At 60.2% G+C, this 26,889-nt stretch overlaps 6 protein-coding genes across 7 annotated transcripts; 2 read left to right on the top strand and 4 right to left on the bottom strand.

The window, feature by feature from the left end:
* Positions 1–1,613: 1,613 nt before the first annotated feature.
* JDV02_010483 (uncharacterized protein) lies at positions 1,614–3,404 on the top strand (the record flags this gene model as incomplete). Its single annotated transcript, XM_047992226.1, has 1 exon — positions 1,614–3,404. The coding sequence occupies one exon, from the start codon at positions 1,614–1,616 to the stop codon at positions 3,402–3,404; it is 1,791 nt and encodes a 596-aa protein (XP_047848240.1).
* Positions 3,405–3,467: 63 nt separating this feature from the next.
* JDV02_010482 (uncharacterized protein) lies at positions 3,468–7,907 on the bottom strand. 2 transcript variants are annotated; one of them, XM_047992225.1, is made up of 4 exons: positions 7,181–7,907; positions 6,553–6,723; positions 4,545–6,485; positions 3,468–4,494 (listed from the first exon to the last, which is right to left on the bottom strand). In XM_047992225.1, exons 1-4 carry the CDS (start codon positions 7,489–7,491, stop codon positions 3,885–3,887), a joined length of 3,033 nt encoding a protein of 1,010 aa, XP_047848239.1. In that variant the 5' UTR covers positions 7,492–7,907; the 3' UTR covers positions 3,468–3,884. The 2 variants fall into 2 exon arrangements, with proteins under 2 accessions (XP_047848239.1, XP_047848238.1); XM_047992224.1 differs by lacking the exon at positions 7,181–7,907 and having other exon boundaries at positions 6,553–6,959.
* Positions 7,908–9,123: 1,216 nt separating this feature from the next.
* On the bottom strand, positions 9,124–13,466 carry JDV02_010481 (uncharacterized protein). Its single transcript, XM_047992223.1, has one exon. The coding sequence runs from the start codon at positions 12,762–12,764 to the stop codon at positions 9,687–9,689; it is 3,078 nt and encodes a 1,025-aa protein (XP_047848237.1). The 5' UTR covers positions 12,765–13,466; the 3' UTR covers positions 9,124–9,686.
* A 2,173-nt stretch (positions 13,467–15,639) lies between these two features.
* Positions 15,640–19,425, bottom strand: Ptp2 (Protein-tyrosine-phosphatase; the record flags this gene model as incomplete). The annotated part of the gene is made up of 2 exons (XM_047992222.1): positions 16,766–19,425; positions 15,640–16,707 (listed from the first exon to the last, which is right to left on the bottom strand). Exons 1-2 carry the CDS (start codon positions 18,602–18,604, stop codon positions 15,640–15,642), a joined length of 2,907 nt encoding a protein of 968 aa, XP_047848236.1. The 5' UTR covers positions 18,605–19,425.
* Positions 19,426–19,976: 551 nt separating this feature from the next.
* JDV02_010479 (uncharacterized protein) lies at positions 19,977–20,282 on the bottom strand (the record flags this gene model as incomplete). The annotated part of the gene is made up of 1 exon (XM_047992221.1): positions 19,977–20,282. One exon carries the CDS (start codon positions 20,280–20,282, stop codon positions 19,977–19,979), a length of 306 nt encoding a protein of 101 aa, XP_047848235.1.
* A 4,898-nt stretch (positions 20,283–25,180) lies between these two features.
* Positions 25,181–26,880, top strand: JDV02_010478 (uncharacterized protein). The gene is made up of 3 exons (XM_047992220.1): positions 25,181–25,837; positions 26,023–26,475; positions 26,579–26,880. The coding sequence occupies exons 1-3, from the start codon at positions 25,594–25,596 to the stop codon at positions 26,800–26,802; spliced, it is 921 nt and encodes a 306-aa protein (XP_047848234.1). The 5' UTR covers positions 25,181–25,593; the 3' UTR covers positions 26,803–26,880.
* Positions 26,881–26,889: the final 9 nt, after the last annotated feature.

Below are 26,889 nucleotides of genomic sequence, written 5' to 3'. Positions count from 1 at the left end.
AGGCACAGGCACGGCAAGCCTTGCTCCCCACCATCTCCAACATCACCAATTCCCCCGTCACTTGCTCCTCCGTCGTCCCTCAGCACCGGCCAGCCGTTGTCACAACCAACGCAACACAATCCCGCATCACGCGATGCACCAGTCTCCTGCTCTTCTCGCCGCCTGCCCTGCAACGTTCGGAGACCCAGCCACTCGCATCGCTCCAACACGCCAGCGGATGAGCGCGCAATCGACGCCTCCCTCGGCCTCAACCGTTCATGGCCGTCGTCGCAGGCTGTCACGCACTTCGGCACAGGCTTGACCGCCCACCCACGCGAGGAAGCATGCATGTCATCGTCATCGTCACCGCCGCTCCCACCGTCCCCGGTCATCGGCCTTGGACCCCTGCGACCCGCTCGATCGACCCCAAAAAAGACCCAGGCCCAGTGCCAAAGAGGCAAGGCTCTCACCATTAGCCTCTGCAATTACCGTCCGTGCAGTTCCCCCGCCATTTGCCTCCTCGCCATCAACCTCGGCTTTGACGTGCACACGACACGGTTCAATCTGGCTCACACACACCTATTTACGCTGCCAAGCCAGCTTTTGACTTTCGTGCGTTACTCCCTCAAGGAGCCCATGGCCGTGTGTAGCTCGTCTCTAAGCACCGCTCTAGCCGTGCACCCCGCAAAACCGCTCCGCCTCCTTTACGGAGTCCGACTGGCTTCTTCCCGACCATGCCCACCCACGAATCCCGACCCTGTTCGAGGTCGACGCGGATGTCGGCGTCCAGTGAGACATGCCGGCACCTCTCTCGTCGGCCCAAGGACGAGCCACGGCGGGCACATGCCGGTCCACGAGACCAAGCGTTACTAACGCTAGCCTCTTGCTCTCTATTTTGTTGCTTCGCGTGTTGGCGTGTTAATGTTTATGCGCCGGCCAGTCCGTCGCGGCTGTCTTGGCCTCGCCCAAGTCCGTCACGGCCCACCACCCCCATTCCATTGCAGTCTCACTACTCCGTACTCCGTACTCCGTACTCCAGTCTCACTACTCCGTACTCCGTACTCCGTACAGACTTGGCAATCACACCCTACCAAGGTGCACATGCACATGGCGGGTCGGGCTGTGATGGAGAAGGGGTGGGGGGTTCCTGGCCCCCGGCGTCGGGAACCAAGACACCACGATGTCCTTCAGCTTGCGACAATGGCATCTCGGCCCCCGTCCGATCAAGAGGCGCACAAACGCGCACACCAAAGACGACCTTCCTTGTTGTACGTACTGTCCGCTTACACCCCACAATCGACCGGAACACCTGCCCGCACGGGACGGTCGCTTTGTACTAGCTTACTCCCTGGATGGAGCGTACTTACTACTTTGTATATATCTATATATATAGAGGCAGTTCCACCTCGGGGGTTACCACGATGCTGTCTCGAATCCTTGGATCCATCGTGACCGACTTCAAGGCCCGTTCCTCCCCACCTGAAGCGTGTTGCTGTTGGCAGCATCCATCTCGCTCGGGCCACTCCCTTCGTCTGGCTCAGTCACGAAAGCCCTGCTGTGTCCTGGCCGGACCGCTCTCCGCCAGTCAACTATTCTAGTACTACACAGGCTTCTAGCCCAATCCCCCCTCCAAGATGAAGCTACTCGCCATCCGGTCCGTCCTCTCGGCCATACTCCTATCGACGACGGCCCTGGCTACTCCCGCCCCTGCCCCCGTGCCCGCGCCAGCTCCTGATGCCGCGCCTGAGCCCATCACTGCCCCCGTCGTGGCCGCCGCCGCCGCTGGGCCTGACCTCGAGAAGCGCTTCGACACCGTCATCGTGGACATTCCCACCGGCGGCAAGGTCAAGGGCCGCTCGCTGCTCAAGGTCGAGTCCTTCAACGCCATCCCCTACGCGGACCCCCCCGTCGGGCCGCTGCGCCTCCGCCCCCCGCGGCGCCTGTCCAGGGACCCGGGCACCGTCGACGGCACGGGCCTCGCCGCGGGGTGCCCGCAGATGTACATCTCGTCGGGGGCGCGCGACGCGGTTGAAAAGATCGGCGGCAAGCTGCTCGACCTACCCTTCCTCAAGCCCATCACCGGCCAGGAGGACTGCCTGACGATCAACGTGCAGCGCCCCGCGGGGACCAAGCCGTCGGACAAGCTGCCGGTGCTCTTCTGGATCTACGGCGGGGGGTTCCAGTTTGGCAGCACCAACACGTACGACGCGACGAGCCTGCTCGCCAGCGCCGTCGGGCAGAAGCAGCCGTTCGTCTTCGTAGCCGTCAACTACCGCCTCGCGGGCTTCGGCTTCATGCCCGGCAAGGAGATCCTCAAGGACGGGAGCGCCAACCTGGGGCTCCTAGACCAGCGCATGGGCCTCGAATGGGTGGCCGACAACATCGCAGCCTTCGGCGGCGACCCGTCCAAGGTGACCATCTGGGGCCAGTCGGCGGGCTCCATCTCCGTCTACAACCAGATGCTCCTCTACGGCGGCAACGCCACCTACAAGGGCCACCCACTGTTCCGTGGCGCCATCATGAACTCGGGCAGCGCCGTACCCGCCGACCCCGTCGACTGCCCCAAGGGCCAGGCCGTCTACGACGCCGTCGTCGCCTCGGGCGGCTGCGCCGGTTCCCCCGACACCCTCGCCTGCCTCCGCGGCCTCGACTACGACACCTTCCACAAGGCCGTCAACTCGGTCCCCGCCACCACGGAATACAACTCGGTCGCCCTCTCGTACCTGCCGCGGCCTGACGGCGTCCTTATACCCGACAGCCCCGACGTCATGGTCGAGCAGGGCCGCTTGCACGCCATCCCCTTCATCCTCGGCGACCAGGAGGACGAGGGCACCATCTTATCCCTCGCCCAGACCAACGTCACCACCGTCGACGACATGACCGACTACCTGTCCAACATCTACTTCCACAACGCCCCCCGCGAAAAGCTCAAGCAGTTCGTCCAAACCTACGAGCCCGCCCTCCTCCAGGGCAGCCCCTTCCGCACCGGCATCTTCAACGAGCTGTACCCGGGCTTCAAGCGCATGTCCGCCATGCTCGGCGACATGACCTTCATACTGACCCGCCGCATCATCCTCAAGATCACCACAAAGACCAAGCCCGATATGCCCTTCTGGTCCTACCTCTCCTCGTACGACTACGGCACCCCCATCGTCGGCACCTTCCACGCCTCCGACATCATCCAGGTCTTCTACGGCATCCCGCCCAACAACGCCATGCGCAGCTGCCGCACCTACTACTTCAACTTCCTCTACAACCTCGACCCCAACAAAGGCGTCAGCGGCTATACCCACTGGCCCCAGTGGAAGGAGAAGCAGGAGATGATGTGGTTCAAGTCGGGCTCTGCCAACGGCATCCTTAAGGACGACTTCCGCGGCGGCTCCGCCGCCTTTCTCGAGGCCAACAGGGACATAATGCACATTTGAGCTGCCACGTGCACGAGCATGTGCATTGCACACACACTCGGAAGGGGATGCCTTGTTGTCTTTGTCTTGCGCTACAAGCCCCGTTGATTGTTTATAATTTGCCTGTACATACCCAATAGCTGGTCTTTTGAGCCACTCACTTACGTCTTATAACCCCGATTTGGCGGATGAGCAGATAATGTCTCCTTCTCGGTTTACCAGTAGCTGCCAGAACCCAAAAACCAAAACACTGATTGTCCCGCGCATGTCTCTGTAAAAGTCATCGCTCGTCACACTATCGCTCCTAATCGCCCTGTCCCTACCGTCCTCGTTAGCTTGGTGCCTACATCACTGGCTTCACCAACACGCATGAACTCTGCCTGAGGGTCTCGTGTAGATGTTTTCTTCATTGTTCGGCCACCAGCCGACTGATATCATGACTTCATCTATGCGCCAGCACTCCCGCATCATACTCTACATTGACTCCGCCAGTCACACGCCTCACAGGTACTTGTTGGCGCTGAGCCACTCCTTCAGGGCTGCCGAGTCGCGCTGCTTGTAGGCGGCGCGGCCGCGGATCTTGTCCTTGACGGTGCCAAGGGTGCGGTTAAAGCTGCTCGTGTCCTTATCCTTAAAGAAGGCGTCTATCTCGTCAAGGATGCCGGCGTTGGTGAAGCTACCCAGGCTGAGACGGACGAAGCGGTCAAGCACGATCGGGTTCCCGAGCTTGGCCAGGCAGGCATCCCAGTTGTTCTTCATGAACTCCCACTGCACGGCACGGCCAGTGGGATTGTCGGCAAGGTGGAGGCAGAGGACGTGCATGTCGGCCGCGGGTACGGCGTTGTCGGGGGGCGAGGTGTTGAAGTTGAAGGGCACAATGGCCTTGCGAAGAAGGTCTTCGTCTTCGGTAGCCCCCAAAGCCAGGAGGCAGATGAGCTTGCCATCAATGGACTTGGTGTTGAACCACTCTTTCTTGAGTATATCAATGGCTCGGGCCGGGTCCTTGAGGACGGCGTTGCGCCAGACAGGTACTCTCAGCGAAGGATGGATGGGGTTCGTCTCGGGGTTCTGTGCCCACGAGTTGAAGCGTCTGAGCGCCTCTTGGATGGTCCTATTGCTATTAAAACACGTCGGGTAATGTCAACGGTGGTATAGACTCACTCGTCATGGCCGCAGGAAGCAGCAACACCAATGAGCTGCTTGCGCAGGAGACCCGCAAGGTAGCCCTCACCCTGAGGGAACTCCCAACCAATCTCCTTGATCTTGTTGGCAATAAGCTTCAAAGCAAAGTTCTCCAAGCCCTTCTTGATCTCCTTGTCTTCGGAGAAGACGCCCTTGACACTCGAGATGGTATCGAGTACCTGTGTCCACACCAGGGGGTGCGTCTCGTTATGGAAGCCCTCAAGGAATGTCAGCAACGAGGCCGTCGTGCCATCGCCAGAGAAAGCGAGGTCGGCGGTAGAGCCGATGATGGCAATCTTATCCTCGGTGCCGAGCTTGTCGAGCTGAGTGCTTAGCTTAGCCAGACGCGCGGGTGGGTAATTGACGCGATAGAAGCCGGTGGCGCCGCTGTTGAGCTTGTAGAAGTCATCGTCAATCTCACGAATTGTCTCGCCCTTTTGCGTCAGCGAGAGATCGGCGGCGCCTGCCTGACCCTTCTTGCCCTCGAGTCCGAGAGGCACCCACCAGGTGGTGGTGTCGTCCTCGGGCTTGACGTCGCCGGTCAACAGGAATCGGGACTGCTTGATGGAGATCTGCCCAGGCTCCTCGGCGACAGTCAAGACGGGGTGGCCAATCTTGCTGATCCAGGGGCCCATGAGAGCATTCACGTCCTTGCCCGATGCCTGCGACAAGGCATCCCAGAGGGCCTTGGTCTTGGCGTTGCCATAGGCGTGAGCCTTGAGGTAGTTGGACACGCCCTTGAGGAAGGTCTTGACGCCCAGGTGATTGGCCAGCATACGAATGGCCGAGCAGCCCTTGAGGTAGCTGATAGAGTCGAAGATCTGGTTCACGTCGAGAGCATCGCGGACCGGGACGTGAATCGGGTGGCTGGCGCGGATGGCATCGAGGTGGAACGCCGCCTCCATGCCCTCGTTGACGAACTGGGCCCAGACTTCCCAGTCAGGGTGCAGGTGGTCGATGGCGTACCAGCCGACCCAGGTGGCGAAGCCCTCGTTGAGCCAGAGCTCATCCCACCAGTCCATGGTGACCAGGTTGCCAAACCACTGGTGAGCCAACTCGTGGGCGACGACGTAGGCAACGGCGTTCTTGTAGCGAGCATCGGACGTCTTCTCGTCGAAGAGGACCTGGGTGGTGCGGTAGGTGACGAGGCCCCAATTCTCCATGGCACCGTGCGTAAACTCGTGGACGGCAATCAGGTCGGACTTGGGGAGGGGGTAGTCAATGTCGAAGATCTCTGAGAAGAAGTCGATGATCTTGTGGGCGTGCTCGAGGGCCCAGCGACCCTGTTCCTTGAGGCCACGGGTGGTGTAGACGCGGACGGGCAGCTGCTTGCCGTTGTATCGTCGCTCCGTGTGAGCCTCTACATATTCAAAGTCACCCACGGCCCAGGCAAGGAGGTAGGTGCTCATGATGGGCGTCCTCTCAAACGAGACCAGGTTCCAGCCGTCCTTGGTGGGCTTGGTCTCCTTGACGGGCATGTTGCTGAGTGCAACCTGGTCGGCGGGGACCTCAATCTCAAAGTCAAAGGTGGCCTTGAGGTTGGGCTCGTCGAAGCAAGGGAAAGCACGGCGGGCGTCGCACGACTCGAACTGGGTGCTGAACATGTAATGCCACTCGTCATCGCGGGGAACCGACTTGGCGGGCGTGGCGACGGGCTTGTACTTGCTGCGATAGAAGCCGGCCATTTCGTTGTTCATGATGCCCTCGAACTCGATGGCGACCGTAGCTTTCTTGGAAACGGGCAGCTCCTGGTCGAATGTAATAGTGGCTCGCTGCGCCCGCTCATCGTAGTTAATGTTGGAGGACTCGATGGTGTGGGACGACTTGGTATGGTCAACGGTGATCTTGGCGTGCGACAGCTTGAGCTCGAGGGTGTTGAGAGTGATCTCCTTGGTAGGCTTGACAATCTCAGAGTCGATGCTGTGCGCATCGTCAGCCAACCGGCACGCGACGGCATTGAGGAGGGGCACGCGCGGGTAAGACTAACGTCACGGTGCCCTTGTAGGTCCAGTTCTTAAACTCGAGGTCCCGCAGCGAGACGCTGTAATGGACGGGCTTGACATTGTCGGGAAGGATATCGCGGTCGGCCATCTTGTCTAGATTCCGTGCTCGAGCGTGGGCTGAGCAGAACCGAGAGTGTGTTTGCAAGAGAGGGGAGCTGGCGAGTGTTGAAGATCCGGTCAGCGCGGGTCCCCAATCGGGTCTTAAAGACGTAGCGTAGCGCTGTGGTGTGGCAGGCGGGTGGCGTCGCGGCCGAGCAACGACGTGTCCTTGGCAGAGAGGACGGGCGGCAAAAAGATCCCGGGAGACCTGATGCAAAAGAGCCCTCTCGGTGTAGCAGCGCAGGCAGCTTGGCAGGCCGGGACGGGAGCGGGGCAGGTGGTGATGGTGGTGGTGGCAGCAGTGGGGGGAGGGGCAAGAGGGCAGGAGCTTTAGGTAATGGAAGGGGGGGTCTTGACGAAATGGGGAATCTGAGCCCGCACGCGCGCACACCCAGCACGACTTCTTGCTTCTCGCGCAAGCCATGGGTGGACGTTCCCGTCTTGTGCGTTTCGGCCGACACGCCACCAGCGAGGACGTTTGTTATTTGAGTCAATGCAATGCAGCTCACTCACCCGGACCACAACCCAACGCAGCCTGGACGGGCCGTGTGAGCGCCACGCAGAAGCCCCGTTCCTCGACCCCGGCTCGCCAATCGCGCACTGCGGCAAGTCGCAGCATCCGTGGCCGTCGTCGACAAATGTCGTCGCTGCGACGTCCACGTCAAGACCGGCCCACGGCCGCAGGCCACGGAACCCGGCGCCGCAGCAACGGGCTCGCGCTGCTGCCGCGCCGTGTTGCTTCGGACCAAGTTCAAGGCTCGGCTCCACCGCGCCTCGCGCCAGCTGCCAGCCAGTTGCCGCATCAGGCATCTAGGAGTGGCCATTGGCGTCAGACGGGCCCGATCAGCGCGCGCGTGGGCGCAGGCCGACGCTCCGTAGCAACGTAGTGCCCCCGGTGGGCGGCTTTTCAGGGGTTCCCCCGCTATGCTGTGCGGGTTACGGTACCCGGAAACGTCCGCGTCGGCGCTCCTCACGTGGGCCAGCGAAGGAGAGAAAACGAAAAAAAAAAAAAGGCTCGCGGCGGGCAGGCACTTTTGTCGCCGCGGGTTGTACGTAAAGATGGGCGCCTGCGCGGAACGGCTGCCGCACGGGAGGAAAGGACAAACGTAGGCGAAAAGTTAAACAGTAATTGTACAAGGTCAAGGAGACCGCGACTGGTTGGCGCCGCCTCGGACACGGCGCGGTGTTGTGCAAGATGCAAGCTTGTTGTCCAGGCTTGTCGTGACTCCTGAGCCGAGACTGAGACCCACGTGCGGATTGAACGTGCTACTGTACTTTGTACTGTGCTCAACCACCATCAACACCAGCACGGGCAAAGACAGAAAACCAGTGCACTAACACGAGGTTCTCTCGAATATGCCACCTGAATGAGCAAGGTTTATCGTGTCATTTGGGCACGTTACGGGAATCCCGTTGTTTGAGCTATCTGCGTCGCGATCCAACCTCCACCGCTCGGCTCGCCGCGAACCAAGTGTAGAAGAGGCGTAACACCTCATGCTCCCACGCCCACGTGCCCGACTCAATCAGTCCAGTTGACGTATCTCGCCATTCATACAGTCTATGCTTTGGTCCAGTCTCTTGCAGGTCACGGCCAATCTATAGGTGACACCAAGACACCGGCTACGCTTCGCAGAGATACAGAGGACGATGTCTACTTTGTATCGGGCGCTGACCCTCGCCGCGCCCTCTCACGGCTACGACCGCGTCTTCACAGTCGCCGCTGTGAGGCGCGCTTGCAATGTACAATATGCAGGTCCCGTGTTCGGATTCGAAGCGTGTTCCGTCGATATATTTTGTCCTAACTACGATGCTCCATGACCGTCGGCGTGGCATCGCGGTCAGCGCCTCTCGTTCGATGAAGAGAAACACGGCACAGAAACAACCAAAATTTCTTTGCCTTGGTACAGTGTTTACATCAAGTTTCTCCCGGCCTTGCTGTCTGGTTGCTAAATATCGGGGGCGATGTTATACATACTCTGCCAGTTGAACTGATGGCCCTCTCGTCAACGCAATTCCTACACATCTACCCCTTCGCTCAGCCAAGCTGTAAGCTGTCTACACCTCTCTTTCACAAAATTGCTCCTTTTTTTTCATTTGTAACCACGGTTTCCGTCTGCTTTTTTTCGGTTCTCTCTCTCGTCTCATGCCCGCACACCCGTCCATCTCACCAAGGCACCTCAACCATGCGGCTCATCTACCCTCTCCTCCTTTTGTTGCTCGGCATCGCCGCCGTCACCGGCTGAATCTTCCTTTCGGGTCCCGAAGACGGCGACCAAATTGTCTCGCCATGATGCCGTCTCAACGACAATCTTGTTCGTCGTCGGCGAGCAACACCTCGGACGCCCTACCTCCCCAGCGCAAGCCCCCTCGCAGCGCAGGGACAGGTGGAATGAGCGAGAGAGCCTTCTTGGGCATGAATAGATGGATATCTGCAAGGACCCAGTGGGACAGGAAAACATCCTTCTACGTTTGTCACCCTCTTCCATTGAAGAAGGGAGGATTTGTGTGAGTCTATGCCAGAGGCAGCACGCACGACCGCCATCATCCGTAACGGCTAGCACCGCTGCCGGACAAACCGGCTTGTGATGTGACACATAGTTGCTCTCCGGCCGGACTGAGTGGCCGGTCTTGCTGGGACACACAGACAAGCAGAGCCAGGTCCAAGTCACGACGGAGGGTCTGAATGGCGAATCTCATTAGTCGCCCCTGAAATACACGTCCCATCGTCTCATGTGTCCTAGTTCCCATCGCACAATGCAAATTGACCCTGAGCGGGTTCGTATGCCCATCTCGTCCCGTCGTAGCAATGCCCAGAGCAGAAAACCCCTTCACCAAATGCATCAGAACCATTTCCCGAGGCCCAAAGAAAACGCCTTGCGCCAGAATCATCATCGCTCTTCCCATAGGTGCCTATCAACCGAAGCGGGCCCTTAATCATGTTGCTCCGCATCCCCGTTGTGAGAATGCAATGTCCGATCCTGCAAAATATCTATCCACGTCAGTCTACGACCCCTGCCGATCAGGACTGCGCCGCCGGCAAGTCCTCTTGCTGAATCTTCGTTGCGACGGCATCCCACCAGGGACTGTGCGCCGCTCTGTCGACCGCGCCGACCTTGTCCAGCAGGTCGGATATGTGCCGCACCCGCTCCACAAACTCGGAGAGCCCCAGGGCCGCCAGCTTCTCACCGGCCGTGTTGGCTGCCTTGACCTTCTCGCTTGCAGAGCCCGGTGCCAGCCGTGCGAGTATGTTGCCCCGCAGGCGCGTCAGGAGAAGACGCAAGACGGGTTCGCGCGGCTCCGTGCGGTTGCGCGACATGTCCTGGCTGGCGCTCAGGACCTTCGACACCAGCGCGCGAAGGTGCGTCTTCGTCGCGGCCGGCATGGAACGGCCCGCTTCGAGCGCAGCCATGGTACCATCGACCGTCGTCTCGAGAGACGCATGGTTCGCCTCCAACACCGACATGATGCGAGAGGCTTCCGTCTTCCACTGCGTCCGCACGTCGCGCTTAAGCAGGTTCTTGCACTGGAGCAACACGGCGCCCACCGTGATGATTCGCTGGACCGAGATGGAAACGTTGTTGATGCGCGTCAGGTCGAGGTGCAGCATCTCCGGCACCTGATTCGCCACGATGGGTGTGGGCTGTGTAAAGACGTCGACCAGCATCTGTGCATAGAACCGTGCCGCCGTCGGCCGCGACTTCGGATGGTTGATGCCCTCCGGATCCCGCTTCTGCACCTCGGCCACGACCTTGGCCACGGCCGACTTCCACGCCGCCTCGGCGACAGTCAGGCTCAGCCCGCCGTCCACAATGTCCGACGTGAACCTCTTGGCTTCGTATTGGGCGGCCGACTCGATCAGCTGCGGCGCCGCAATCCTGAGCAGGTAGTTGATGTAATCGCAAAGCATCACGTCGATGAAGTTGTTCAGAGCCTCCACCCTGTCGATCAGGTTGCCGTCGCCGAGCTTGTTCTGAATCAGGTCCTTGACCTCATCGTCACGGAAAGGAGCGCACAGCTTCGGCAACAGAGACCCCATGGCAGTGAAGAACTTTTCATACGAAAAGTTGCCGAGGATAAACTGCCGCTCCGCCATTTCCGGGTCTAGGATTTCGCCGATCAAGTTGTACATCGAGTTACCTGGTTTCAAGAGGCGCTGCAGCTTGTCCTTGATGTTACCGGCCATGAGGATGAAGAAGCGAAAGTTGGCCTCGGTATTGCCCTCGTCCATGGCAGCGCGCATCTGCATGTACAGTGGCCGGGCAAGAACGGCCTGCTGCTCAACATATTCCTCGGCGGGGATCTGGTACTCCTTGTTAATGGCCAACTCGTGCACCACGATGCGGTTATCGGGAAGCAGGCCGTTGAGTCCCGTCTTGATGACCGTCGGCTTCGACCCGCCCTTGCTGGCCGGCGTCGCCGGGGGCGTCAGGGTCTGCGACTCGGCAGACACAAGGCTGCTCGCAGTGGCTGAGACATCGCCGGGCGTGGTGTCTGCGACGCGGGGCTTCGTGTCTCCAGTCTGCTTCTTGGCGCCGCGAGCCTTGCGCGCCTCGCTCACGGCCTTGAAAATCATCTTCTTGCCCTTTTCCGCACCCGCCAGCTTCTTTATCCTCACGATGAGCATCAGCTGGCTGTCCTGAATGCTCTGACGGTATAGCGCCGTGGCTGCATCGTCAGTCGTGTCCTTGACCGTCTGAAAGATGGCATCCAGTTCCACAAACTGCATGAGCATGACTTCTATGAGCGCGTTGGAATCGCGCGACTTCCACGCAATGAATGCATTGTAAAACACCGCGTATGCTTCGGGCAGCATCTTCTTCAGCGCCGGTGGCATCGTGTAACGGTTCGATGTCGTCAGGCGCACCAAAATATTCTCGAAGTTTATCAGCAAATCTTTGGCCTTGCCGATGAGATCCTGAAGCTGAGGGTTGGCGAGATCCGTCGACGGGAGGCGGTGCGCGGACAGGGGGCCGTCGTCGTCATCCTCGTCGGCGCCCGCCTCGTTCTTGTTGATGAGTACCTGGTTGGGGTGACCGAGAATTAGGAACGCGCTTAGAAAGGTGCGAACGGCCGCCATCTCCTCAACCGACCCTGGGTCTCCCTCGTGCAAGCCGCACATCCGTAGCAACCGGGCCGTGACGAGCAGCACCTTTTCCTCGGAGAGGAGCTCCACAACCGTGTCGAACAAGGTGTCCCGAATGCCATCGACCGAGAGGCCGAGGCCGTAGAACTCGCGAAGGATGCGGCCACGCATTTGTAAGCGCCACCAACCCTGGATATGGACGACGGCAGTGTCTTCCGTCATCTTTGGGCGGTCAGTCTCCTTGACCTGAGGCATAACCTCAATGGTCTTCCTGACGCTCAGGCCGCGGCTGCGCACCGTGTTGCTCTTGTTGCGGAGCTCCTCGCGGCGCCTCTCGGCCTCGGCCATGCGCTCCTCCATCTTGGCCTTCATCTTGGCCACCTCCTGCTCGCGCTTCTCCTTGGTCAGCTCGGCGACCTGCTTGGCCTTCCTGACCTCCTCGGCGCAGTTGGCGACGATTTCGGCGAGGTTGCGCTCCCTGGCCTGCTGAGCGGCGAGCGCGCGCTCCTCCGAGGCCGACTGGCCGCGCGGGGCCGCCTTGGCCAGAGCGGCACGGAGGCGCACCTTTTCCGCATGGGCGGCGCGGTCGGCCAGGCGCGCACGGCGGTCCTCGAGGAATGAGGCGCGTCGCAAATGTTGTGCGACATACTTGCTCTGGTCACTGTCACTGTCGCGGCCGTTGGCATGCGAGTGGGAGTGCTGCTGCATCGAGGAGCAGCGCGAGTGGGCCGAAGAGATTGAGTTGCGGCGCGACGAGGCGGCCGAGTCCCTGCGGCGGGCATGCGACGGACGGTAGAAGCGGGCGGCGACGCGGGGCGGGGGCGTGTAGATGCGGGTGTCGCAGTCGAGGACGTCGTCGTCGGCGGGCGGCATGGCCAGGTCCAGGTCCATCCCCGTAGTGTCATCCGACGCGGGAGCGTTGGATTCTTCGAGGTTGCGCGCCGGGTCGGAGAGGTCCGCAGAAGGACGACGCATGGTGTCGGTATGGGAGTCGCTTCGAGAGAGCGAGCTCATCGGGAGCAGGAGATTGCAGGCGCGGTGACTCAGGATGACGGGCCACACAGGCGCGGCACGCTCCAGCAGTTGAAGCCGGAGGGCAGGGGCGAGAGTGATGTGGCCGATGCCAGGGCCTAGGCCAGGACCAGGACGAGGGGCAAGACCAGTACCGTCGTCAGCACCGAGTCGTGGCCTGTTTCGCTCCCCGGACCAGGAGTGTTGCAGCTAAGTCAGTCCGTCCGCGAGCTGCCGTCGTCAGACCGTTGGCGCAGTGCGCAAGGTCAAGGCCCGCAAGTACGCAAGCGCACGCCGTTGTACGCCAACAATCCCGAGGGGGGAAGAAGAGAACGAGCACCGAAGCGCAAAGGCGAAGACGAGAACAACAACGAGCCGTCGCTCAAGAAATGGCAGTATCGGTAGGCTTCCCCCAGTCCCGGACAGGCAAAACAATGGCTTCACGTTGCGGCGGCATTCGCCGTTTTCCCCAAGAAAGCAGTGCGGGGGCCAGTCAGTCAGTCAGACAGAAGGGGGGGGTTGGGTCTCTCGAATGAAGTCGCAGAGGAGGACGGCGAGCGAGTTGAAGAGAAGGGGAGAGGGAAGGAAAAGGACGAAAAGAGAAAAGAGAAAAGAGAGTGCGCAACGTGCTTGCGGACGCGCACGACTCAAGAGGGCGGCGGCGATGCGAAATGGGATGGACGGATGGATGTTTGCGGAAAGTTGGGGAAACCTGCTCGCAATGGAATCGAGAGGCTGGTCTACTTCCATGCTAGTCGGGAAGCGCAGCGCGGCGCCTCCACGGACTGGCCCGGGCGTTGCAGTCATTGGCAGCGAGGTGGGCGGGCTGGGCCTTGTCGGGCCTTATCTTATCGCCGTAAGGCGCTGAGGTGGGAAGCACTGATGGACGGGAGCGTTGCAGCCCGCTGGAGGCGCCCCGGGTGTAGGGGCTGCCGGGGCTCTGGGCTGCGCTGGAGGCGCCCCGGAGCCCGGAGAGTCGTAAGAGTGGCGCCCGGGGGGATGGGGGTCGAGCTGGAGCGTGCGGGCGCGCCTTGCCCAGGTACGTCGCCTTGCCGTGCAGCTCAAGCGCAACCTGGAAGCACACAGGCCAGGCTCGCCTTGCTTTTGTACCATCCATCGAATACATGATCCGAGACACCCCCGACCGCGGGGACTGCCGTGCTGATGATGGTGGTGAACAACAGCAGGCAGCATCCCTGTCTCGAGAATGCAAGGAAATGGATATACGAGAGCATAGGCACACTGTTGGTGGTGCTTTGTGGTTATTGTCTGCACCTTCCTGGGACGTGCTGCACCTCACCAGATAAATGCCGCCGTTGTTGTTGTTTTTTGGCCTTGGCTGGATACAGCAAGCAAGTAGTTACGTTGTACTTACGTATGTTAGTTCAGTCAGTGCATTATAGTAGTACCGTGCTTCAAGTACCGGACCTTACCTGGACCATCCATTCCCGGTTGGCAGCCAACAAATCGCACGGCATGCATCCATCCACCCACGTCCCGCGCCGTGTCCCAGATAAGTGTTCAACGGCCGCCCGCCGCCACCGCCCGACCACGCCCTGCTCGGCCGAGCGCTCTCCCTCACCCTTACCTCCACCTTGCGGCGCTTGCATTGCATTGCACTTCATCTCACCGAAAAATGGCGTCATATAAGGGTACAAGCCTGTCCCGCCTGCCAGCCACGAGGCTGTACCTACAATGTACGGACCTATACTGTAATGCAATTCCGTGTTTCAAGGTTTTGCCGTCCATCACCATCCCCAGGCAGAGCCGCCGCCGCCACCACCTATCTATCCCTCCCCTCTGTCGTCTTCCTCCTTTCGTTCCCCGCTGCCCCCGTCGTCCACCCAGACTGGTCGATGAGATGCGATGCGATGCGATGCGAGGCACGGACGTGGGGGGGGAGGGGGAGGCCCGCATCGCACATTGAGATCTCGCAAATCGACCGACTGCCTGCCTGCCTTTGCTTGGCTTGGCATGCATGGATGATTCGTACTGCTGAACCGTACATCGTACATGTAGCTCAAAGTGCTTCATTGTTTGTATTATTATTATTATTATTATTATTATTATTATTATTAGGTACGTCCTTTTACTACTCACCATCACCCAGCACATCGCATATTACCAGGCACGCAAGACACTGCTCGCGACCACATCACCCCCACCAAAGACCCCATCGCCCGCAACGCGTCACGAGCGCTCTCAGACCCAGCAGGCGTCATGGGACCACCATCTCCACGCTCTTGGTCATGGCGGCACGCCGTGGCCTGTGAGGGTCCGCAGTACAAGGTGCGCAGTACGTTGACACTCAATACTGTGCCTTTGGTCATCATCATTGGCTCGTATTTGTACGAAATGCTAGTTGCGCGCAAGGGCCAGCGTTTGCCAATTGCCAACCCCCCCCCCCCCCCCCCCCCCCCCCAGGCTCGGCCAAAATTTCTCACCGCCTCGAAAGGACACCGGCTTGCGTCTCGTCGTGTAGGTTCGAAGAAGGATATTACACGCTGGCCCGTGGCAGGCATTCCGCCCTTGTCCGGTTCCGCCAGACAGACGACCCCGGCTCATTTGCCCCCGGGCCGCTGCTTTCTACAATGCTTTTCTGCGGCTTTCCATGTATAGGCAGCCGCCATGCTCCCAGTGTTGCTTTGAAAAAAAAACCAAATCAGCTCCTCAACGCCGTGCCTTGCTGTAGCCCGCCTTGTACATTGTCGTGCCGTGTTACCCGTTACTGTGCCTGTATTTGTGCTCGAGAGGTCGCCGTCATGTCCAAGCTCCTGGGCGTCCGGGTCCATGATACCTTCGCACTGCTCCACGCCCCGGGAAACCAACTCGTGCGTCACAGGTCATGCTTCCACCAATACCGCGGCCCCGCTACTTCTCACCGCGAGGTTCGCGTCTGCTGCAGGCTGCCGCTGCGCAACCGCCCTGAGATGGTGTTGCTGGCCCGGTCGTTCATCTGAGAAACCCATTCCAGCACCGTCTCGTAGCACAAAACGTACTGTCGCAGGCTCTGGACCATGCTCAACCTCTGCTGTCGGAAGTCCTCAACTGTCTTCTGGATCAAATCCATGGTGCCGTCCTGAATCCAAGACGTGTCCATCTCTGGGGATTTGGATTTCTGGTCTCCCGCGGCGATGTTGGAGACTGCGTCCTCTCGACACGGCTTGAAGTCGAAGAATCCCTGAGCGCTTGCCTCCTGCCCACACACCGACGGTGCCGATTCTGTCGGGTCTACCATCTCAACGTCCGCCTGAGTGGCCTTTGCCTTCGCCGCTGCCAGCTTGGCCTGCCGTTGGCGCTTGAGCATGTCAATCACGGAGTCGACAGTGCAAAACGTTCCCGTCCGCCCACACCCAGCCGAGCAGTGCACCAGCATCGGCCTAGCGTGCGGGTCCTTCTCGGGCTCGTCATACCACGATATGGGTATCGTCTCAATCGACGTCATCCTGGATCCGACAATCGAGGGCGTCTCAACCGGCAGGGCCGCTCGCTGCATGACATTGGCCAGCTCCACCAGCGCCAGCAAGTGAGCCGGCTGCGCGGGGACGCCAAAGTCGGGCCACGTCGGAAAGTGAAGATGCGTGATCTCGCGAATCGGGGCAAAGGGGTGGGCAGCGTGAGACAAGGCGAATTTGCGTATCACCACATACGGGCTGTCCGTCTGCGTCTGCGTGTTCGGTGTGGGCGTTGATTCAACATTCGTCATCGTGTTCGCTCGTCTCCTGCCAAAGTCGGCCGCCGAATGCGTCGCCGTCGGTGAGTGGGAATCGGACCGCTGCTTGTCGAGATCTAGCGACACCTTCTTCTCGGACAGGGGCCGGAGCCGGATGGGCCCAAACTCCTTGGCCTTCCAATATGCATGGCACTTGAGCTGCCCTCCCTCAGATTCGGCCGTCAGCATGACGATGACCCGGACATCCTGCTCCCAGATCATCGACCAAAAGTCCTGCAATGAGGTTAGAGAAAATCCGAACAAGAGCGCGGGCACAGGCTAGCCATCATACCTCATAAGTGGCCGGCAAGGGTCCCTGGGAGGCAATGTATCTCTTATTGCTCCTCGAAGCCGAGATGTGGCTCGCATTGACGTAGTCGCAAGAGCCTTCTTCGCACTTGTGCTGAAGCCTGACTCGAGCATGCTCAAATGGAAGAATGTCCTTGTACCGGTTCTTGCCACCTTTTTCGACGCCAGATAGCTGGAACCTGCCTTGCTGCGGGACGTTTGGATTGAAAGCCGCGTAGGCACTTTTCATGCGAGCTTGCTCTTCCAGCTCCACGTGCAAGAACCTGTCGGAAACCTTCTTGCCGTGGTCCTGCTTGGAGGCCGTCTCTCGCAGCCAGGGGGGCAACATCGGGGACTCGAGGTCGTCTGGGCGTGAGATGTCGAGCTGCCCGACTCCGTCTGCAAGATCCATGTTCTGACGAATGTTGGAGAAGAAGGGGTTCAATTCGTTGCCGGCCTGCGGAAGACAGACTCCGCCAATGACCGGAGCAAGGCCGCTGCCGCCGTTGCCGTTGGAGTTTGACGGCGAAGTAGCTTGGTGGGCAACAGACCCGTGCTCGACAAGCTTTGGGTGCGAGGTCTGAAACATGGAAAAGCCGCCTCGCAGGATGGCCGTATGACCGGCAAATCCCTCGTTGGTGAATTTCTTAATCATGTTTTGCGCCGCTACGGCGTCGCGCTTATCCGAAGCATGTGAATCGTACACGACGATCCACTCCATGCCTTTCCACACGGAGAACTTGGCCGAGCCGAGGCCACCCTGGAAAGTCTGCTGCAGCTTCTGGATGTTAAAGGTCGGTCTCTTGAGAAGCGTAGTGGGTATGCAAATGTTCAGAGCGCCCTTGATGCGGGACTGAGCATGGTTCTGCGATGATCGAATGTCAAGCAGTAACACGTGGTCAGAGTCGACTTTATCCATCAACTCCTCCAGCTCGTCACCAGATATCATAAGCGGTGTCCCTGGCTCCAACTTTGTTGGGAGGGTGGCGGCTCGGCTGATATCGGCCATTCGAGGAGACAGGGGCTCGGCTTTGGAATACATCATGGACAGCCGCGAATCCCTCTCGTCGCTCCTCGGCAGCGGATGGCGCAGCTGCTGTGAATGATCAATGGGTCGCGGAGATTGGAATTGCGGGAGGCCTGTCAGCTGCATCGGCAGGATGGACGCCTCCGAATTGCGCTTGGAATCCGACGAGACATAAGCTGAGTCGTGGAGGCTATCCTGATCGACGTCCATCTTACTTAGCGGGCGCTCGCGGTGAAAAGCGCCAACAGGTCGCGAAAACGAAGCGTCGGAGCCAGTATCGCTGGCATGAGTATGCCATCTTGATGGGCGTGGGCGGGCTGGGGTCGGGTTCGAGGTAGGTTGCACATAGTGTGACGTCGGCAGCGAGAAGGACTTGCCCCGATTGAGGTCGGCTTGCCTCTTGAAGGCCTCAAAGTCGTGATTGTGTTCGAGGGAGACAGGCTTAGGAAGCGCCGCACCAAATGACTTTACAGATGACGTTGCCGGGCTCCAGTTGTTGTTGTTGCCCAGACCCGACGACTCGCGGGGGTCGTTGGATGACTCGACGACGAGTCCGAAATAGTTTGGACTCGGGGCCCGCTGGCCCTGCTGCAGGCTAGGCGAGAGCCTCGGCGGATGGTTCTGGCCCACGGAGAAGGCGCCTCTCGGGGATGCAACGGGCGTTGTCGTGGATTTGGAGGATTTGGAGGATCGCGAAACAGCGGCGTGGGTGGTCGTCGTGTGCGTAAATGACATTCCCGCCGAGGGGGAATGCCGCGGATGTGTCTTCATGGTGTAATGGCCCTGCGCCCTATCACCAGATCTACAATCGTGCATCAAAGAGAATAGTCTGGCGGCGGGATATGGTGTGACGAGGAGAAAGTTGAGGCGCGATGCAGCGCACAACGAATCGAACCGCGCTCGGTCAGAGGAAGCTAGGAGGAAGCCATGGTGCTCGACGGGGGATGGAGGGAAAGGGCGGGCAGTGGTATCAGATCGTGTATGTCGTACGTCTCTTGTGCGTGTCGTCGTCGTCGTCGCCGTCGTTTGTCGTCGCAAGTGAGCTTCTGCGGCGTATTCGCGTGTGGACGATGGGAAAGTTAAGGTATGCAGAATGTAGCCGTGGTCAGGTCAGTACGGTAATCTGGGGCGGGCCAATACGTCAGGGTGGCGGCAGGCGAGAATTGGTAATAGTACTGCAATGGAGGACCCTGAGCTGAGCTGATGGGCGGCGGCAGAGTCAAAATGCCGAACTGTGATGGTGGCAACAGGGAGTGACCCGGCTCCACGGGACGCTGTGCTGGGCTGGGCTGGGCTGGGGGGGGCCGGTGGCGTGACGATGGAAACGAGCAGGCACAGCCAGCGCTCTGGTGATAATAAAGCGGGTTCGTTCCAGACAGCGGGAATGGGATGCAGGTAGACAGGGTCGCTTCTTCGTCTGTTCAAACGAGGGAGAGAGTGAGCGAGAGAGCGAGAAAAAGCGCACGGGGATCAGGCGGGTGACAGGGTCCGCGCCGCAAAGGGGGAAGCAGAAAGAGCGGTATGGAAGAGGTAGGGAAGAAGGTGAGGAAGGCGACCGTTGACGAACGTGTGGCCTCTCTGGCCGCAGCGGTGACGGGTCAGGCTGGGCTGCACGGCGGCTGTAAGGTCCTTGGGGGGGGGTGGGGGATTCGGCTTTGGTCCTGCGTCCACTTTCGGGAGCTGTGAGGCGGGAGAGGGGATGCCCGGGCGAGTGAGGGGAGGGGAGGGAGGGCAGCCAGACGTGAGCAATGGAAGATGGTGTACGAGACTTGGGAAGGGGGTGTGCGGCGTGTGGGAGTTTGTTTGGTGATGAGTGGGATGGCGGCACAGAGTCCGCCTCAACGCCCGAAGGCCCAGTAAGGCAAGATACCTTAGTGCCCGCTTAGTAGGTAAGTATCTAAGTATCACTACGGAGGACGAAGAGCAGCAGTACACTCGAGAGGGCGCGGCGGCTGCAGCATCACGATCCAGAGCCAAAAAGGCGCTGTGGTTTCGAGCTCGTGAACATGTTGGTGCCAGCCCGCAAGCCAACGCCGTGATGGGCGTGCAGTGGAAACAAGCGCGGGCGCGCTATGTAAACCCCCCCAACAGGCGGTGGTACAGTACCTGGTTACGTAGCGTCCCAAAAGGGGGCGGGCGGGTGTGTGGAGGAGCAAACGGAGCCATTTGCAGCAAACGGAGCCGTCCTTCACAGGGCGTCATGGAGACAAGACAAGACGACCGACCTCATGCCGGACGAGCTTGAAAGGGTGTCGACGACAGGCGGGCCCTTTGCTGCGCTATACGAGTCGATCCGTTGAGGAGGCGTGCGATGGGCGTGGACGAGGCGTAAAACATTTATTTTCACTTTTTTCTCAACTACCAAAAGACCAAGGTCGAGTGCGTGAGGGCAGAGCACCGAGGCATAGTCGGAGGGGGGTTGGTCGCGTGTGGTAGGGATCGTCAGCGGCAACGGCCAGCCGTGGGGATGAGATTGTTCCGTATTCTTTGGCATGCTCTCGCACCTGTCAGCCAGTCAGTCGGCCAGCCAGCTGTTTCCACTGCCACGGGCGGGCTCTCGTCATGGCGCCATCGCATTCACCAGCTGCTGCCGGGCCACAAAGCAGATGAATGTTGTCATCAGGTGCCTCGCGGGGCTGAGCTGAGTGTTGGTGCGCACGGTACTTCGTACGAAGTACTAAGGTTTGGACGAACCGAGGCGGCAGGCGCACCTCCCGAGTCGCAACCTTCCATCACAGCCCCACGATCGTCGAGCCTCGAACAGCCCACGAGGGGGCAGATTTCGACCCCCCAGGACAATACCAATGTAGTGGCAGGCGACAGCTTACTTTGTCCCGACATACATACACTGTACCTGTATGCAGAGGGAGCGACCGCCGCCGCCGCCGCCGTCAGCCCAGCGTTCACCCTTCCCCCTGAGGTGCAGTGCAAGCACTCTGCAATATTGCGCGCGAGCTGCGCTGTGCTTCCTGCACTTGGACGTACCTGTACCGGCTACGGAACCAGTGGGCCCCACGGCCGTCGTCATTGAGGCGTCAGGGGTCCTCCCCCCGCCGCGACGTCCCCACCGCCCAGCAGGGCCTGCCCGCCGCCCGCCAGCCAACCAGCGCCCGGGCCGGTCCCCAGCGAGACGTCACAGCCGTCCTCAGCAGCCTTGGCGGCTCGAGTCCAGAACGGCCGCCTTGTACCGGTACCGTGCCTCTCTCGCGGTGCTGACCTGGGCTGGGCTGGGCTGGGCTGGGGGCCTCTTGGTTCCAACCAGCCCGCTGCACTGCACTTTTGACGTTGGGGCAACCTTTGTTGTTTGTGTCAAAAGGCGTCGCGTGGTCCCCGTGGGCGCACCTTTCCAGGTTGAAGAGGAACACTGCGTACATACGTCTCATGTAAGCTCGGATACTCCTGAAACGATTGCTGCGTTGCACTCGGAAGCACGATCAAACTTGGAGGGCGCCCTTCCCGGTCCATGCTCTTCGCTGCGTCCGCAAGGGGGGGGGGGGCTCCAGTCGGCTGGCTGGCCTTGCTCCTGGCGCCACGTGCTACAGTGCCTTGACTGGCGGTCGGCGAGATGTCCTCGGGCACTGCTGCACTGGCTCCCTGCACGCAATGGACCGCCCGCGCCCGCCCATTATACCAAGGTAGTGAAGGCGCGCTCCTAAGAAAGACGCTAAACCGATGATGCAATGGGCAGCCGTGCCCGCTCTGCAACGGCGGCGGCGAACTGTAGCGCGTCCGCGGCCGGGTACCTAGGTATGTAGGTACCTAGTTGGCAGCCTACTACCGTACTACTACACTAAGGTAGAAGACCGGTTCCATCGAGGGGCGCGCGCTTCGGACGTCCGGCGCGCACCATTCGCTCCCATCAAGGCACGCCGTGTATGTATAGCTCCTAATTACGACCACTATACTGTACTACGCTGCTCAATGCCTCCGAACATACGATACTAGCACACTTGCCAAAACAAATTCGGCCTTGCAGTCGTCCTCGTCGCAATGTAGCACGGTGCGCCCTGGCAAGCAAACCTAATAATTCGACGGGGGCTGGAAAGCTCGCTCGCTCGCTCGCGGCATGACGTCAGACGACGGGAACCAAAGCCCTGCCTGCTGGCGGCCCCCAAGCGCGCGCAGCGAGAGAGAGAGAGCGCAGGGGGAAAAAAAATTGATATGCCCTGGACCTGGACGGCGCATGGCAAAAAAAAAAACGAACCTGTCACGCCCGCCGCCTGGCTCATCAACGAGTCATTCGAAGCAGCCTCTTCTACGTCCGCGTTCTAGCCTTTTGCGATGACGCTGCGTTTGATACAGTATTTTGGCGTAGGTGTCGGTGCCTGCGCTGCGCTGACGCGGACCTAAACCGGCATCGCCACCACCTGCTGGGCACCAGCAGAGAGCTCCAGCAATACGAGGGCGCACTGGGCCAACAACCGACGACCGTGATGATGTCGTGGATGCACGCCGCAACCCTCGTCGACCCGGTCGACCCCCTTCCCACCCGCCCCTCCATTCGTCGACTAACAGCACCGGACAGACAGACAGACAGACAGACAGACGATCATCAGTCAAGTCGGCGGCCCCAACCTTCCACGGAGTTGCTGGTCCTGATTCCTGACGGTGCGCCGCGCCGTCTTGAAGCTTGTCTCTGCACGTCCGCCGTCTAGAACGGTCTAGCTCATGCGTTCAGCTCCACTGGCTGCTTGAAATTTCCACCTCCCTAGGTGTTCCGATGCTCTGATTCTGCTCTGCCGTATAGTTAGTAAGCCCCCCGCCCCGACACCTCGTTCAACTCAATTTCGCCGGGCCCTGGACCCCCAGCTTTTCCCACCCGTACGTTATTAGGTACCTTACTCGTGCCTGGCTTGCAAGCGTGTCTGGCATGTCTCGTGTTGATGATGATGAGCCCGTCCGTCCCCTGTCTCACACACGCCTCCGCCCCGCGTCACAGTAACGGCAGGGAGCCACCGCGTGTGTCCAGATCCAGCCACGGCGATGCGCCGGATCTCGAGCCCGTCTGCCCGCCCTACCGCTGCCGCTGCCGCTGCCGCCGCCTCACAGGGCGGACACATGCCCATGCCTTGTCAGACTTTGTGCGAGATGGAACAGTCAATCCGTAGCGGGCCCCGACCTGTCAGCGCCAACGACATCACACACGACCACGACCCCACGGCGATCTGTATTTCCATTCCCAAATCTTGATTGCACCGCCCCTCCCCCTCCTCTATCTCGACCAGAGATGTCAGTCATCGACGCTGCAGATTGATGGATAGTACTTCGTATCATTCGTCCATCCACCCTTTTCTGTACCCGCTGTTTTGTTTGGATGCTGCGACGGTTCCCCCCATCCACCGTAGTCACCGCACGCCGGACCATTCTGCGATCGTCATTCATGCGTCTGTCCCGTCGACTCGTCTTGACTGGACCCTGGGTGCATCAACAACCGGGGCAAGGGGAGAGAACAGGGCCTGTTCTCGTATCGTAGTACTATACGCCCCCGTGTCGACTGATATGCGCCCCTTGGCTGCGGCCGAGACGACGATGGCATTAAACATATGACACGATGGCTGTGCGGGCTCAAGGGCGGATTTCGACGTCACTCCGTCGGCCCTCTCATTCCCTCCCGGCCGAGCCCGGGTATCCAGACATCCAGACTCTATGTCCGCACCGCCCGGACCTTGCCCTGGCGTAACCCAATACCATGATCTGGGTCATTTAACAGGCTGCGACGACGATGCAGGGGAGCATTGAAGCTCAACTCCTGCCCATATACAGACACGGCTGATCCAGTGTGCCGCGACCACCTCGCCCAGTAGCATTCGATGAGCATCCGCGCCGCCGTTGAGACGCCGCACGCAACTCGCAGGCTCCGGGCAGCATTTCCGTTGGGATTATGCATACGCTCGGATAACCCCCGTGTCCGCGACGGCTGCGGCGGCGGCGTCAGCGTCCAGTTCGGCCCGTCATGCGCACTCGCACCGCCGATCCGAAAGGCGTTGAACCCCCCTCTCCGCCCTATTCCGTCACCGTCGTTGGCTGCGGGGGAAAGAAGCTCGCCTGTTCCGTCATCCTGCATCCTGCCCTGACGGCCTGCTGATCCCCACAGTCGTAGTAAAAACAGTACGCTGTTCAGTGCCAGAGAACCAGAGAGGTAGAGTGAAGGATAAGCAGATGTAGGCATCGGGGTAAGAATGCGTGCAGCCTCACGCAGACCGTTGGAACGTCGTCGTACGTACGTACACTCGGCCAGGCACGCACCTGACCGACAGGCCAGCCTGACTTGGCTGATCAATGACAGGGGAGCTGGGACGCGGCCATGTTTTTCTTCCCCTTTCCCATGCTTGTGCGAGCCAACCCATCCGTGCGGGCGCCCACCAGCACCATCAGAGCCGTTTGGCGATGCCCTACTGCAAGGCGCGCGACCACCACTGCCAGACAGACGTTGTGCTACCTCCAGACGAGCCCAGCGAGCTCTGCTGCATTCGCTAAGAAGCCCCCACCCCCTCGCCTTTCGGTGAAGCGTAGTGTTTATCCCGACTCTCCGCATTGATGGGGGGGAAGGGGGGGTTTCTTGACCAGCCAGGTTTGCTTGCTTGCTTGCTTGCTTGGCCGCGCGGGCGCTGATTTGCAGGCGCACACACACATACCACACCAACACCAACCTGCGGGACCGCAGATCTGACAATCAATGCTTCCAGACCGTCCCCGCGAGGGTCCATGTGTGCCATCCTGCAGATAAGTGACGTGACTTTTCTTCCTTCCCCCCCAGCCAACCGGTGTGTCTTCTTGGACGAGGGGACAACAAGAACATGTCATGTGCACTTCGTACCGTAAGCCGGGGGAGCTTCCCTTCCACCCACCAGCATGGTTGGAGGCTCTTCGTGCCGTGTCACACATCACGAGAGTGATTCCCACGTTGCTTACCATCAGCCAGGCGGGCGAGCGAGCGAGCGAGGGCGGTCAATGGTCGCCAGTCAATGCGATGCCCAGCAATAGCCGGGCAAATAGCCGTGTATCGAACCTTTCTCCGTCCCGGCCTCGTCCGGCGCATCGGCGGCGATTCCGGTGTGAACCCGACCGGGGCCCGCCTTCTGTAAACGTCGGGGACCCTCTCCGACGATGGGGAGGTAGTTAGCAGCTCCCCGGTACCGGTGCGGTGCACGCGGCGGCGGTCCATGCGGCGCGGCGTGCATTCTGCCATACGTGAACATCACCAAACAGGGCAAAGAGCGAGCATAAAATAAAGAATGGGATTTTATGAAGCAGCCGTTTGGAATCGAATCAACCAATGAAACTTCATACAGCAATGTGGTATTTGCGCTGGGTGTCGCGTTGCCGCCCTCGTTCTTTCCGTCCAACAGGAAACGACATGTATAGGGTAGGTAATTCGTGGTGGTGCGCTCATCCCGCATCGCGGACCCCCGGGGCTCCACCATCTTCAACCCCGCAATCCCCGGAGGGCAACGTACTGGAGCTTAAACCGCCGGACTCGGCGCGCGGCACTGCGCCTGACTAGTGCCAAGCCGACTTCAGCTGGAGCCCAGCCGCGGACCTCGTGCCATGAAGAAAGAGAAAACACCTACCTCTCTCTCTGTCGCATTCTCACCATCAACGGCTCTATATACTGTACAGGTCACCTCGTATACCTTTCGCCTGTGAGTGTTGCGCAGACAACCTGGACCAGCCTGCGTATAAGCCAGCCCTGCAGACTCGACCCGTGACGGCCTCCGCTCTGCGCACTCACTCGATATCCGGCTGAGCCGAACCTCATACGCCAAACAACGAAAGGCCCGTGAAATAGCCACCACCCGGTCGCCATGTCGGATCCGCAGATCGAGGCGCGCCTCAAGGCTCGCGAGGAGAGCCTCCCCGCGCCGGTGCCGGCCTACCTGTCCAAGGAGGGCTCGCCGCTCACCGTCGACAGCAACTCGTACAACGCCATCCAGACCGCGCCCCGGGAGCTGATCCAGGAGTTCACCCTGCCCATCCGCTCCGGTAAGGCGTGGGAGGTGCCCGTCGGCTGCATCGTGCGCATCAGCACCCCCGAAGGCGCCCAAGTCGGTCAGTCACACCTCCCTACTCTATGATTCCATTCACCCCCTTTTCTCTCTCTCTCTCTCTCTCTGTGTGTGTGTGTGTGTCTGTGCGTATATCTCTCTAGCTATAAATACAATGCCTCACATGGCCATCATTCACGCAACAAAAACAAGTCTAACCCACACTCCACATCCATCCGCCACAAACAGGCGACCTTAACATCTGGAACCGGCACAACCCCCGCGAGCGCTTCTGGGCCTCGCGCACCCGCCAGCTGCACGCCTCGCACCTCACCACGCACGACCGCCTGTGGTCCACGCTGCCCTACATGCGGCCCCTCGCCACCATCATCCACAACTCGCTCGCCTGGTACGGCCAGGACCGCAACGGCGGCCGCGTCCACGACCTCCTCGGCACCCGCTGCGACCCCTACATCAACGCCGTCCTCTCCCCCGGCGACACCTACGACTTCCACTGCCACTCCAACCTCGTCCGCGCCGTCGCCCCCTTCGGCCTCGACGAGCGCGACGTCCACGACGTCATCAACATCTTCCAGGTCACCGGCCTCGACCGCGAGGGGAGGTACTTTATGAGCCCCTGCCCCGCCCGCGAGGGCGACTGCATCGAGTTCCTCGCCGAGCAGGACCTGCTCATGGCGCTGAGTACGTTTCCCCCACTCTTTCTTTGCTCAGGCCAGGCTCTTTTCGTTGCCCGGCGTACCGTAGACACACTCATACGGGGGGGAATGTGTACTGACGCCAGCAGGCACATGTCCCGGAGGAGACCTCTCCGCCTGGGGCTTCGGCGCGGACAGCGAGCAGGAGATGATCAAGTGCTGCCGCCCGTTGCATGTCCAGGTCTTTCGTTTAAAGGACACGCGGCTGTTGGATGAGCTGGAGTGGAAGCCGGCCGAGGTGTCACCTTACAAGGGCATGCACGGCGTCATCTCCCCGCTCGGTGAAGCGGACGCACCCAAGGCTCGCTCATAATTGGATTTCCTCGCGGCGTTGGACAACCTGGTAACTACAGTATTTCTACGCAATGGAATTCGCACTTGTAGCTTTGCACATTGCCAG

This window comes from Purpureocillium takamizusanense, chromosome 12 (genome assembly GCF_022605165.1).
Source record: "Purpureocillium takamizusanense chromosome 12, complete sequence".
NCBI lineage: Eukaryota > Fungi > Ascomycota > Sordariomycetes > Hypocreales > Ophiocordycipitaceae > Purpureocillium > Purpureocillium takamizusanense.
This window is presented reverse-complemented; position numbering and strand designations above follow the sequence as displayed.

Excerpts from the sequence above, each read along its gene's own strand:
- JDV02_010478 (XM_047992220.1), top strand. The coding sequence starts at position 25,594 with ATGTCGGATCCGCAGATCGAGGCGCGCCTCAAGGCTCGCGAGGAGAGC. Across the intron at positions 25,838-26,022 it reads CCCCGAAGGCGCCCAAGTCG|GCGACCTTAACATCTGGAAC; the intron begins GTCAGTCACACC and ends CGCCACAAACAG. Across the intron at positions 26,476-26,578 it reads GGACCTGCTCATGGCGCTGA|GCACATGTCCCGGAGGAGAC; the intron begins GTACGTTTCCCC and ends TGACGCCAGCAG.
- JDV02_010481 (XM_047992223.1), bottom strand. The coding sequence starts at position 12,764 with ATGAGCTCGCTCTCTCGAAGCGACTCCCATACCGACACCATGCGTCGT.
- JDV02_010482 (XM_047992225.1), bottom strand. The coding sequence starts at position 7,491 with ATGGCCACTCCTAGATGCCTGATGCGGCAACTGGCTGGCAGCTGGCGC. Across the intron at positions 6,724-7,180 it reads TGCGTTGGGTTGTGGTCCGG|CTCCCCTCTCTTGCAAACAC; the intron begins GTGAGTGAGCTG and ends AACACTCGCCAG. Across the intron at positions 6,486-6,552 it reads ACCTACAAGGGCACCGTGAC|CATCGACTCTGAGATTGTCA; the intron begins GTTAGTCTTACC and ends CGATGCGCACAG.